General features: G+C 37.0%; 1 protein-coding gene across 2 annotated transcripts in view; it reads right to left on the bottom strand.

Moving 5' to 3' along the window:
* Nucleotides 1-3,330: 3,330 nt before the first annotated feature.
* The window catches only part of Rnf19a (ring finger protein 19A, RBR E3 ubiquitin protein ligase), a 48,450-nt gene continuing 37,727 nt past the window's right edge, over nucleotides 3,331-14,053 (bottom strand). For both annotated transcript variants that reach the window (XM_042672923.1, XM_042672925.1), the window contains exons 6-10: nucleotides 13,807-13,921; nucleotides 12,985-13,146; nucleotides 8,611-8,824; nucleotides 6,531-6,674; nucleotides 3,331-5,506 (exon numbers count right to left, since the gene is read on the bottom strand). In XM_042672923.1, coding sequence (XP_042528857.1) covers nucleotides 4,816-5,506; nucleotides 6,531-6,674; nucleotides 8,611-8,824; nucleotides 12,985-13,146; nucleotides 13,807-13,921 — 1,326 coding nt within the window. In that variant the 3' untranslated portion in view covers nucleotides 3,331-4,815. The remainder of the gene's footprint in view (nucleotides 5,507-6,530; nucleotides 6,675-8,610; nucleotides 8,825-12,984; nucleotides 13,147-13,806; nucleotides 13,922-14,053) is intronic.

Genomic DNA, 14,053 nt, shown 5'->3' with positions numbered 1-14,053 from the left:
TCAACAGCTATAATATACAACATACAAAGATCTCTTTCAAATAGACAATGAAAAGGTAACCAAAATAAGAATATAATAGCCAATTGAAATATCAGTTGTACTTTTACTGCTTTTACAGGTGATCTTTGTCTTTGCAGTTTTCATTTATTCTTTTTCATGAAATTCTGTAGACATACTAAGTCATTAAAACTAACCCAATCAACTATGGCTGAGCATGGTTAGTCCCAGCTTTTCAGGATACTAAAGAAGAATGATCACAGAAGTTCAGTACAAGCTTTGTTGTTGTTGTTGGTGGTGGTGGTCATGGGGCTTGAACTCTGTGTCTGAGCCCTGTCCTTGAACTCTTCAGTTCAAGACTAGCACTCTACCACTTGAGCCACAAGCACCACTTCTGGTTTTCTGGTGGTTAATTGGAGATAACAGTCTCATGGACATTCCTGCCCAGGCTGGCTTTGAATCTCGATCCTCAGATCTCAGCCTCCTGAATATCAAGGATTACAGGGGTGAGCCACAGGCACCCAGCTCAGTACAAGCTTTTGCAACAGCTCATCTCAAAAACAAATTAAATTTTACCAAGATATAGTTCACATAATTTATAAAGTGTAAAATGTATTGGCTTTTAGTACATACACAGAATTGTACGTACAAAACCACAATACATTTTAGAATATTCGCTTTAAAAGAAACTCTAGGGCTGAGTATGGCTGAAGTAGAACACTTGTCTAGCAAGTACAAAGTGCTGAGTTCAAACTTCACTACAACCCCCACCCCCCAAAAAAACCCCAACCAACCAACCCAAAACCCTTCATACCATGAGCATCCTCATTTTTACACAATCCCCTTAGCTCTAGACAAACACTATACTGCCCATGTCTTTACAGGTTTGCATCTCTCTATATTTAAGATATATCATAAAATATGTGTCCTTTTATGACTGAATTTACAAAGTGATGAAATTTAAAACATGCTAAATTCAGTCATAAAAGGGCACATATTGTATGTATATATATGCATGGATATATATATATATATATATATATGGACATATCACATTTCATTCATCTATTCATAAGATGGCATACACACATTCACTAGGCATTTGGGTTGTTTCTAGTTTTAATTTTTTTTGTGAATTTGTGGAAGATACTCTCCAAGAGAAACAAGATGGCAGACTTACCTATTAGATTTCAAATTCCAAGACTGATGTCCAAACTGTCCATTAGTTCTCATTAGTACTCATCCACCCACCAAGTTATGCCTACATGCTCATTTCCTACAAGTGTTCTCAAAGTAGGGAGCTTTCCTAATACTCAGAAAATATCTTCCCAATACCCCAGAAAGTCAGACTTACTTCCAACTTGCATTTCCATAGCAATCATCATCTGACATTATTTTAAGCTGTATGTATATGTTTACCTATTTTTTTACTTTCTCCCAACTGTAATACAATCTCTGAGGCCAGATTGTTTATTTAGTATTACACTGTATTTCCAGCATCACCTTTATTCCTGTGTTGAATAAATGAATAGGTAGCAAACACAAAAATCCCTAACTAGCATGAGAAGGTATAGTGATTCTATCTCAACTAAATTTAAAACTGCAAACTCATGTCTATTAATCAATGGCATTCAAATAATAAAACTTTTCAATTTATACTATTTTTGGCATTCAACACCAGCCTTTGGGAGTCAACACTAGCCTTTAATAGTGGCTTCTCACAGTTAAATGAAAATAAATGCAATAGAGAATTATTAAAAGGAGCCACATAAAAATGTGGGCGGCTTTTTGTGTGTTTGTCAGTTCTAGGACTTGAACTCAGGGCTTTTGTGCTCAAGGCCAGCACTCTACTACTACTTGAGCCACAGCTTCACTTCCAGCTTCCTGGTAGTTAACTGAAGTTTATAGTCTCATGGACTTCCTACCTGGGCTGGCTTCAAACTGTGATTTTCAGGATTACAACCTCCTGAGTAGCTAGAATTACAGGCATGAGCCACTAAAGCCTGGGTTTTTAATGTTTTTAATAAAGATTTTAGTATAATGGAGTAAAAAAGGGAGAAATAGAAAAAAGAACAATTCCTTGGCAGGAAATGGGAGTTAAAGTCTCCTGTGTCAAGACACACTTGATTCTGAATGGAAAAGCAAAACAATCTATGTAACTGCAGTTATTTTGCTCATGCCATATAGGAACAAATAGCTGATAGCTTTCAACATATTCTTTGGCGATCCAAGTCTGTATTTAGATAATATGCTTTGGAAAATCTTACATATGTCTACATTTCCCCAATTTCCAACAAAATTAAAAGTGATAAATCATGCACATTTGACATTTAACTGATTTGGTACTCTGAAGCTGAAAATTTGTACATTTAAGAGAATCCAATTAAAATGCGTTACATAATCATCAGTAGGGTATCACACTACCATGTGATCTTTTCTTCCAGGCCTTAAAGAAAGCAGGTTTAAAAAGATTTCAGTGAGCCAGGTGCCCATGGCTCACAGCTGTAATCTTGGTTCTAAGGAGGCTGAGATCTGAGGATCATGGTTCAAAGCTTGCCTTAGCAGTAAAGTCTTAGCAGTAATTATCTCCAATTAATCAGCAAAAAAACAGAAGTGGAGCTGTGGCTCAAGTGGTAGAGTGCTACCCTGGCAGTATATTCTCTTGTTTGAGTCTAGACCAGAGTTGAGCTCCAAGGAAATCTGGCTTGGATCCTATACTGATTCACACCTGAAGGATCCAAATATGAAGGAGCTTTTGAAGTCATCTCAAAGGATCTGTGTGTGTGTGTGTGTGTGTGGTGCTGGGGATCAAACCCAGGGGCTTGCACATGATAAGCAAGCACACTTCTTGGATCCTATACTGATTCACACCTGAAGGATCCAAATATGAAGGAGCTTTTGAAGTCATCTCAAAGGATGTGTGTGTGTGTGTGTGTGTGTGTGTGTGTGTGTGGTGCTGGGGATCAAACCCAGGGGCTTGCACATGATAAGCAAGCACACTTCCACTGAACTAAATCCTCAGTCCCTAACTCACTTTTATGAATAAAATTATTTTAACAAAATATCTTTCTTCTGCAGTAAAGGCAGGACTGAGACATGAAAAATGGAATTTCTAACATTATTTGTTGGAAAATTCAGCAAATGCTTCCTTTGTGACTGAGGCCAGAAGCAAAATAATTTTAATGGCTTGTAATATTGATGACTATTATCACATAGCAAGTGAAAATTCCTTAAAAAATGTATCTTTCAAAAATAACCTGTCTAAAATGTACTCTGATTTGTGTCTCCTTTATAAAAATAAAACTTAAAAAAATACCTGTCCACACATCAAAATGCAGCAAAAGTATTTACATTTATTTCACATATGCAGTTTACACACTCATTATTGAACAAAACTGGAATGCAAACAAATATACAAATATCATAATAAGCATGATCAAATAAAATAACCGGCACTAGTGTTATAAGCATATTAATGGACTTGGTGAAAGAAAGACTTGGTGATGGAAGTAGACTGCAGCCCATGACATTTTTCTTTTTTTTTTTTCTTTTTTTAATCAAAAGAAAATGCTCAGTAGCACCATAATGGTAGTACTTAAACATAGAAGGAACATTTTAACTGCTGTCATTGAGATTAACCTGCTTTATATAAGTGACCTACATAGGAAGTTAACAATACAGGTAGTATTTTGGCCAACTTCTAAAGCCAACCATATGCAGACCTTTTGCACTCGGCACATATGAGCTTGGCATGGTGCCTTTGATTTTATGGTTGGAAAAGATACACATGTGTTTAAAACTGAGGTTACATTAAGTTAAATTTACTAAAGCCTGAGTGTGTCTTTGGTAGGCTAATACTTTTTCAGCATTGTTATTAATCACATTCATGTTTATCTAGTTCCTGTATTTTTCTATATAATTCAAGGTGGTAAGAGAGGACACTGTGCACAATACAGCAAAATCCTCCAATGACTAGGCTCTTAAAACCCAAACTATCCCAAAAGGCACCAAGAATCAATGGGGTACAAATTTCCCCCTAGTAAAAGATGACTTTGTTTTTTTTTTGGTAATACTTACAACCTAATGGGACTTTACTTTATAGTTTTATTTATTTGTTGCTGTCAATATATTTAATTAGCTTTTACATTTTTCTTCTAAAACAGCATCAACAATATGCTCTCTCTCTCTCTCTCTATATATATATATAGTACCAGGTATTTCTATTTCAAAGTTGTGCAAAAACTGCCACAATCTTGCTCAAAGTATCTTATATATCCAAATGGTTGCAAATAGGCTGCCAAGCTTTATATATCCACATTACCTATGAAGAAAATGAAATTTAAGCCCAGTTATGAATAGAAATGTTGCAGAGAATATCACATATTGAGTAACCTGCCTGGTTATTTTGAATAACATCCCTTAGTGGTTTCAATAAAATGTCACTAACCACTTATCTCAAAGCCTCAAGTTTTCTTTGTAAGAATGCTGTAGAGCTGCATTAGTATTTTGTACTTATTATAAATTAAGCCACATTTCTATCTAAATACACAGCTATAGTATCAAGAATGTTTTGTGAGCACACAAAACATGCTTTACTCTTAAGATGTACTATTTTCCTAATAATGCACTTTAAAGCCTTCATTTCATAGTTTGGTGATTAAGATCCACATGAAACACAATGGTTTGCTGAATACAGAAAAGGTATCTGCATTTTGATGAAACCTGGCTTTTGCTGGTAACGTGAAAAAGTAGTCACAGACATTTAACCAGCTCCAAACAAGGTTGTTCAGTGGTAATGATTTTGCAGCATTTATAGGCCTAAATTTCAGTCTGAATTGCAACTTTTAATTCCATTGTCTTATGTGAGTGGTTGTTGTTTGTTTCTTTTAGTGAATCACCAAAATATAGATCAGCATTAGGTTTTATTCCACTGTTACCGTGTTCTTCAGTGATAGGATTCTGCTGTGGAACTTCTGAACATGAAGCAGTTTTGGTGAGCAGAGAAATGCTACACTGATAGGGGGAGTTTTCCAGACGGTCATTTTCTACCTCGGGAAGAATGCTGACAGTAGCGAAGCGGGCATGATAATCACTGGACCCATGACTACAAGATGTTTTCATGCTTTCAAGGTCAGAACAGCTGAATTCAGAAAAATGACTAGAGTGGGAATCTGCTACAGATGGCATACTGTCACTGAGGGATGGAGCCTCAAATTCGCTCGAGTTCGTGCTTTGTTGTTCTAACAGCTGTGCATCCATGTCCTCTCTGGTCTCATTGATCTTCATGTTCCCCTTTTTCCTCAACTTGCTGCTCTTGGATTTCTTTCCTGCGGCAGCTTCTTTGGACCATTTGGCTGCACTGGATTTACCTTCTGGCAAGCTGCAAGATGAAGTGCCAGGATGGCTTCGGGGAGTGCTGCCATCATCCACACTGCTGCTTCCGCTGTGGTGTCTCAATTTGGATGGCTTCGACTCAATGTCTACTTGCACTTCCAGGCTATTGCCCTCTCTGGAACACAGGAGTAACAAATATAATTTCTGGCTTTGGTTTTATTCAGCTGATAGCAAAGGGGGCAGGTTTTTGTTTTTAAAGAACAATCGAAAGGCTATATATAGAAGCTGTCAGAACATATTCACACATAAAACTAATGGAAAGAAGAGGGCTTCAGTTTTTAAAAAGAGTAGTAGATATAATTACTTCTTACGCTGTTCTAGATACTTTTTTTGTGCCTTGTTAATTTTTTCAGGTAGGGTCTTATAATTTTGTATGGGGCTTTACTTTGTTTGCATGGCTTTGCCATGAACTGCATCACTCCTACCTTTACCTCCCATGTAATTGTGATTATAGGCATATGCACCATGCCCAGCTTGTTTTTTACGATAGAGTCTAATTTTGAGTAGGCTGGTCTCAAACTGCAATTCTTTTGAAAATCTCACCTCCCATACAGCTGGGATTACAGGTATGTTTGTATCTCCTGTAAACTCTCCCCATATATTTTAAAAAACAGCTTTGGTGAAGTTTTATTTATTTGTTTAATTTTGCCAAGCCTGGGGCTTGAACTCAGGGCCCGAGCACTGTCCCTGAGCTTCTTTTTAATCAAGGCTACCACTGAGCCATAGTGCCACTTCCAGCCTTTTCTGTTTATGTGGTACTGAGGAATGGAACCCAGGGCTTCATGCATGCTAGGCAAGCACTCTACCACTAAACCACATTCCCAGCCCCAGGTGAAGTATAATTTAAATGTGATTAAATTCACCAGTATATAATTTACAGTATATAATTTAGTGATTTTCATCCCCCTAAGAAACCCTACATTCTGTAACAATCAGTTCCCATTCTTTCCTCCCTGGAGCTCCAGCAATCAGGAATCTACTATTAGATTTGTCTACTTTGAATATCTCACCATTTCTTTTCCCAAAGTACTTAACAGTTGGTCACTATTATTCACTGGTTTATTTTGGCTTGGTGGTAAAGATAATCCCTTAAATTTAATTCAAAACTACTTGTGGCTTTATAACAATGTTTTCCTTACTTGTCCATTGGGATGTAGGAATTCAGAATGGATCCTGCCATTGCTTTGGTGCTGGCATTATCACTAACTGTTCCCAAGCTGACTGTACCAGATTCTCCACTTAGACTGTACCGTTCTTTCTGTACATCTGCTTGTACTTCCAACCTTAAAGGGGAGGGTATCAGATAAAAAGCCAAAATTATTTATAATTCAGTACTGCGATGCCATGTTAATGTTAAATAATTCAGTTAAGAACTTTAGTAGTGAGAAGCTAATTTTAGATACCATTATTTTTTTCAGTTTCTACTTACTTGAACACTCAAATTCTATTGTAGTACACTGAATAGTCAGTTCCAGTCATCCAGAAGCAATGAGAAAAATTAGCCAAGTAAGGCAGAAAGAACACCACAAAAATAAAACAATGGGCTTTTAACTTAAATAAGCTCCACTACTTTCACTTAGGATGTGGCACTCTGTCATGCTTCAGTGCAAAACACAACATCAAAATATATAACCAACCATTACACATGACAGATCAGTGAGTCAAAAAAATTCTGCATTAAAAATGGTTCTAAGCTTGGTGCTGTTGGCTTAAGCCTGTAATCCTAGCTATGCAGGAGGCAGAGATCTGAGGATAGCTGTTCAGCTGCCAGCCTGGGCAGGAAAGTCCATGAGACTCATCTCCAATTAAGCACCAAAACAACAAAGACAAAGACAAAACAAAACAAAACCCCAGAAATAGAGCCTTAAGTGGTGGAACACTAGCCTTAAGCAAAAAAGCTTAAGGATAGTGCCCAGACCATGAGTTTAAGCCCCAGAACTGGAACAGAAAATAGGTTCTATGAAGAGCATTCTGACTTTTTTTCTTTTTCAGTAGTGTTAGGGATCAAACTCAGAGGACCTTGTGCATATGAGATACTGACCTACATCCCCAGCCCATATCTGACTTTTAAGAAATAATAATATACATGACTATAACTTAAAGAACTTCTGTTCAAATAACAATTATAACTTAAAAGTTTCTGTTCAAGGTCTGGGAAGATGGCTCAGTGGTAGAAAGCTTGCGTTGCATGCATGAGGCCCTGAGTTTGATTCCGCAGCACCACATAAGCAGAAAAAGCTGGGAGTGGCGCTGTGGCTCAAGTGGTAGAGGGCTAGCCTTGAGCTGAAGAGCTGAGGGACAGTGCCCAGGCCCAGAGTTCAGGCCCTACAACTGACCAAAAAAAAAAAAGTTTCTGTTCAAGCACAATCTACCTAAAAATAAGACAAATGCAACTGATTTATCTTTTTTTTAGGGGGTCAGTTGTGGGGTTTGAACTCTGGTCCTGGGCACTGTCCCTCAGCTCTTCAGCTCAAGGCTAGCTCTCTACCACTTGAGCCACAGTGCCACTTCCAGTTTTCTAGTGGTTAACTGGAGGTAAGAGTCTCATAGTCTTTCCTGCCCAGGCTGGCTTTGAACTGCAATCCTCAGATCTCAGCCTCCTGCAACAGCGAGGATTACAGGTGTAAGCCACCAGCACCTGGCCTGATTTATCTTTTGATTCATGTTTTCCCTTTACATAAAAACATTAAAAGCATAGTGAATCAAAAAGAAGAAACATGAGAAGATTAAAAAACATGTTAATTTCTCCTATTTATCTATATGAGTATTAGTATAAGACTTGGTGAGAAGTGACCATTAACTCCACAGGACCTAGACTGATTATCCTGACCCAAGTTCATGTACTCTTGGATGTCTTGACTCCACTTGTTACCAAGCCCAGGTAAAGTCTCATTTCCCAATATCCAGCTGTTTTCTGACCCCAGAATGAAGGACTAAGCTAAGCATTACCTTCAGTGTATACTGAAGCAGCTCCAGCACCAATTTCTCCTATCAAATGTGACAAGTGTAATGACAAACTGGTAGAATGTTATTTCTCAATTTAGTTATTACCACAACATAGAATATTTTGACAGGAAATTTAATCAGTAAAAACAAATCTGATCTACCACTAAATTTCATTTGTTAGAGGCTAAACATGTTCTAGTCAAAAGTCTAATCTAAAAATTTTTTTTAACATAAGGCAGAAACCAAATAAATCAAAATCACACTATTTCTTACCTGTTAAAACAGTTTACCATGGCACTTCCTGACAGACTCCCCGTTATACTAGCTCCAGCCAGAGCCATGGTGCTTGCCGTTTCACTCAGGTTGTCTCTAATGGCTCCTATTCGATCCATGTGGCTTCCACTTGCACTCAAACTGCCCGTCAGACCACCAACACTTCCCTCTCCTATGCTAGGATTGTGTCTTGCTTCTGCTACTGATGTTGTATCTAAAAGCAAATGATTCAAAGAAATTAAGGCATGATTTTAATTTCTCCCTTCTTTAACAGCTTTATAATTTCAGATAGGCCTTTTTATTAAACAAAGCACAAAACACACAGGAACAGAAAGATGTTTGAACAACAGGGTAAGAGCAAAGTATCTCAGAAAGTATAGTTGGATCAGAAACTAATTTTAAAAAAGATCCAGAAGAGTAAAGAATTTTATATTGAATAAATTATTGAAATTTTAATTGATTTTAGATGAAAAGTATGGGCAAATCTTCAATAAGTGTCATATGAAGAGCTTGTAACTCTAGGTCAATAAAAATGGGACAAAAATGGTTCCTAGATATGTCACAGTTCTAATTGTCTACAAACTATTGCAAGACTTGATAACACTATATTCTAAATCTTATGGTAAGCTTTGTTTTGAGGGATTCACTTATTCATGTCAGTATTTTATATACTTAGGGTAATATAAGTTATGAGAAAAATAAAAGTAAGGGAGTGAGAAATGACCAGCCCTGTATGTAATGCCTGCATACCATTTTATATACTATGATTAGGAGGCCTCTTGGATAACTCTTACAGAGAATCTAGGAAAAGTAAAGGAGTAAGCTATGAAATTATCTGGAAGAAGAGAATTCCAGGTGGAGGGAACTGTTAAGTTTAAAGCCTAGGAACAGAAACATGATTAGCATGCTCAAAAATTAAGAGGACAATGGTATAGAAGAGGAGGATGAGGTTCTTGGAACAGATCATAGCAGTCTTTGGGGCCATAAGGATTTTGGGCCTCCCTCAGAATACAGTTAGAAGTCACCAAGGAGGTTTAGTATAAGACATGATCTGACCAATGTTTTCAAGGTATGACCATGGCTGCACTTCAGAACAGTGGGTAGAAACTGAGAAGGTGATATATCAGTTGTGAGGCTATTATAATAGCAGAGGAAAGAAAATAGTAGTATGGATTAGTGCAGAAGCAGTGGAGAGGTAATAAGTAGTTGAACTGTTGCCACAGACTGAAAGAAGCAGCAGAATGTGCTGATAAATCAGTTATAGGGTGTGAGGAGGAAAGAGGGTCATGATAGAAGAGTTTTATTTCACTTTTTTAGTAACATTTATTGCATGACTAGCATTTGTCAGGCATTATTCTTGGAGCTAGGACTGTGATAAACAAAAAAGGAGTTTCTCTCTAGTTCATCCCCCTTTATGGAAGAGACAATAGAAGGTAATAGGGGAACTCTGAGTTGGGTGAAACTACATTTCGGTTCATTTTCTAAATTTAACAAGTCTGCAATCAGTTAATAATCATTGTAGTTTTGCTTTGGGTAATCTGTAAAATGGGAGTAGTAATAGCCTCCCAGAGTTGTGACAATTTTCAAGTAAGTACCTACTACACTGATCCCTTGACATTAGATTTAGATAGAGTTAGAGTCATCACCCTTATAGGGAGAACGTTTTTGACCCAAACAACACAAATAAGAGAAATTATTTACTGAGGTCAGAATGATGGAAGGAAGAACAAGTTTTAGAATAAAGAGTTAGTTTGTAGAAAAGTTAACTTTGAAATTCTTGTTTGAAATCAAAGTGTAGGTTCAAGGACAAAGTTAGATATTCAAGTTTGAGGCTCAGGAGAGAGTTCTAAACTAAATATAAACTTATAGGGCTATCAGTGTCTATATGTGTGTGTATGTATGTATGTATGTATATATGTATGTATGTATGTATGTATGTATGTATGTATGTATGTATGTATATCTCTGTGTTTGTATAGGTGATCTATAGTGCTAGGGTTTGAGCTCAGAGCTTTGTACTTGGTTAGGCAGGTGTTTATACCAATGAGGCATGCCTCTAAAACATTCTTGCACTGGCTATTGCAGTGCCTATACCACAATCCATCTATTTTAGGCTTTTCATTATAGCTGGGATAACAAATGTGTGCCACTATGCCCACTGTCTCTGGTGAGATGGTGTCTCTTAGACTCTACTCAGACTGGCCTGGAACCACAATTCTCCCTATTGAAACTGCCTATGTAGCTTGACAGATGTGCATCACTGAATCCAAATACTGGCTGGGAAGGGGTCCTGTACTTTTCTAAGAGCTATAATTACAGTTATGAGCCCAGCTGTCTATTTAATCTATTAATATACACTATATACTGTATATAACACACACTAATATATAATATATATTAATAGATCCTATACATTAATAGATGAAATTACCTAGGGAGTGAATATAGCTAAGTAAGAGAAGAAGTGTGAGAACTGGGCCCTAGGAAACTAAAACAGGTTAGGAGAAAAAAATGAACCTTCAAAGCAAATTTAGAAAGAATGGCTAGCAGATATGATTAGAAGTCACTTACAGAAAGACAAGTAAACAAGTGTTTCAAGGAGGATCCAGTTTATCACATTAGGTATGAGGTATGCTGTTAAGATGAGGCTAGAATGGACTACTGTGTTTGGTAACATGGAAGCCATGGGTGGCCTCTAATTTAGTAGAATGGTGGAGGTAAATTCTGGAGTAGAAAGACAAAAATCTGATTGTATTAAGGTCAAGAGAGAACAAAGGAAACAAAGGGGCCTTATTTCTTACATATTTTCTAATTTTATCTTTAAGAAATATAATCAATGGTAATATTTCATTTTTGAAAAATTAGAAAAAGAAATAGAATCAAAGCTGCTGGAATATAAAACATGCACTTTAAAAAATAAAGCTTGGGTGGCTTATGCTTGTAATTCTAGCTACTAAGGAGGCTGAGATCTGAGGATCGTGGTTCGATGCCAGCCTGTGCAGAAAAGTCCCCATGAAACTCTTATTTCCAATAAACCATTCAAAAACTGGAAGTGGCCCTGTGGCTGAAGTCGTAGAGCACTATAGTGCTTTGAGCACTAAGAGGCTCAGGGACAGCACCCAGTCCCTAAGTTCAAGCCCCAAACTGACCAAAAAAAAAAAAAGCTTTTTAATGTGAGAAAAGTGTCTTTTCTATTAAGGTGGTTTGCTTCCTTTTTATTAACCTTGTGAGTAGTTACATACACTCCTTTCCTGAGCACTTAAGGTATCAGTTAGAAGCTTCTTGAATTTTAGGGCTGGGAAGGTGGCTCAGTGGTAGAGCGCTTGCCTTGCATGCATGAGGCCCTGGGTTCGATTCCTCAGCACCACATAAGCAAAAAGAAAAAAGCTGGAAGTGGCACTGTGGCTCAAGTGGTAGAGTGCTAGCCTTGAGCTGAAGAGCTGAGGGACAGCGCCCAGGCCCAGAGTTCTGAACCCAAGACTGGAACCCCCCCCCCCAAAAAAAAAGAAGCTTCTTGAATTTTAGTTTTAGGCTGTTAATTAAGCCACATCCTTTTGCAAATTGTAAACCTGAGCTCAGTCAATATGAGCAGAGGGGTAGGCCCTGCTGTGTTAGGCCTGCTTGCTTGCCAGACTTTTGACTGATGGCTCACTCTTCTGCAGAAGTCAACTTTGCCTTGGTGAGTTCCTTTTGATTTGGTGTCTTTATTCTTATGTGTCACCTCAACATTCTGAGCTATTTCTAACATTAATTATAAGTTCTACTTAAGTTCTACAAATTATTGTTACCTAATTCATAGTTTTTTGTTTTTTTTTTCTGTCCTGGGGCTTGAACTCAGGGTCTGGGATCTATCTCTGAGCTCTTTTTGTTCAAGTCTAGCATTCCACCATTTGAGCCATAGCCCCACTTCTGGCTTTTTCTAAGTTGTTTATTGGAGATAAGAGCCTCATGGACTTTCCTGCCTGGGCAGGCTTTGAACTGCAATTCTCAGATCTCAGCCTCCTGAGAAGCTAGGATTATAGGTGTAAGCCACCAGCTCCTGGGTAACTCATAGTTTTTAAATAATGTTTTGCTAAGGATATTTTGGATTTATTGAACACCTGTTCTTTTAACTGCATTTTCCCTTACATCCTTTCTTAATTTTCAATGTGTTAAAGCAAAATATAACAATAAAAAGCTTCAGATATCACTTAGAATCATTCTACTCTTTTTCATCCATACATACTTCCTTGACAGTTCATTTCACTGACATACTGGATGAACACTACTAGGCTTAAAAGAAGATAACAGAAATTCTGATTTGCATGGTATATATGTCCCCTCCCCCCCAAACTATTAATACACACATTTTCTTCCTTTTCTTAAAGGACTTACCTACAGCTGTGTTAGTTCCACCAACATTTATATCATTCTCATCATCAAATTCAATCCGGACTCCTTTTCCATTGCCTGCTGAGACTCCACAACCTCCACTTCGACAGAGTGAAATTGGAACTACGCCATAGACATAAGCTAACATTATAGGAACACCAATACCTAAAGAGGAATTAAACTAGTCAATATAAGCCCCAAACATGATATCTTAGAAACTGTAACCCCTCTGTACAATATATTTACAATAAAAATATGTATTAAAAATAAATAAAATCTTAGAAATATAAGGTTAAGGAAATCTTTTTAAGAGAAGGTAGAAAAGAAAAATGAAGCATGTACCAAAAGCAGACTCACCAAGCTCTTTAATGAAAGGACACAAACAAATGAAAGGACACAACCTGCCTGTCTTTTGGCTGATTCATATGAGAGGGAATATAAAAAGAAAACACCTAAAATCCTTTTTTTTTAAAGTGTCAGGTGTAGAATCTAATAGTAGGGGGGAGGTTGATACCCTGAAGTTAGCTTCTTAAATCTATAATGCTTTTTAAAAATATAATTTCATTGTTATTATTAAAGGTGTTATACAAAAAGATTATGGTGTTATACAAAAGGATTATGATTGTAAGTCAAGTAATGAGTTTACTTTGTAATATATTTAAAGTCGCTAAGAGACATTCTGTTGGCCTAATTTAAACCATCCTTAAATTTAAAAAGTAACCTTCATTATCAATACTTCTTAAAAAACAAAACAAAACCCAAAACAAAAATTTTCCACAACTCCATAAAACTTGAGGCAAACAGTATTTTGAAGCATTCTCTTACCTACAGTCACTGCAGCTACTACTGGAGACACAATTACAGACAATGTCACACCACCTGCTATTGCCAGATTCCGCTTATGCTTTGAAACGTCCTTGCCTTCATATCGATTATGAATCTTGAATTAAAAATATAAATCAAGAGTGGAAGATTAAACAGAAAATACATTACATATTTAAACAGATCTACATATGTAAGGAACTTAAACTGAGTGTCAAAGTAAAATTACTGTTCTTAAGCCTTATTTCAC

This window comes from Dipodomys spectabilis, unplaced genomic scaffold, assembly GCF_019054845.1.
Source record: "Dipodomys spectabilis isolate Male_0828 unplaced genomic scaffold, ASM1905484v1 ptg000783l, whole genome shotgun sequence".
NCBI lineage: Eukaryota > Metazoa > Chordata > Mammalia > Rodentia > Heteromyidae > Dipodomys > Dipodomys spectabilis.
This window is presented reverse-complemented; position numbering and strand designations above follow the sequence as displayed.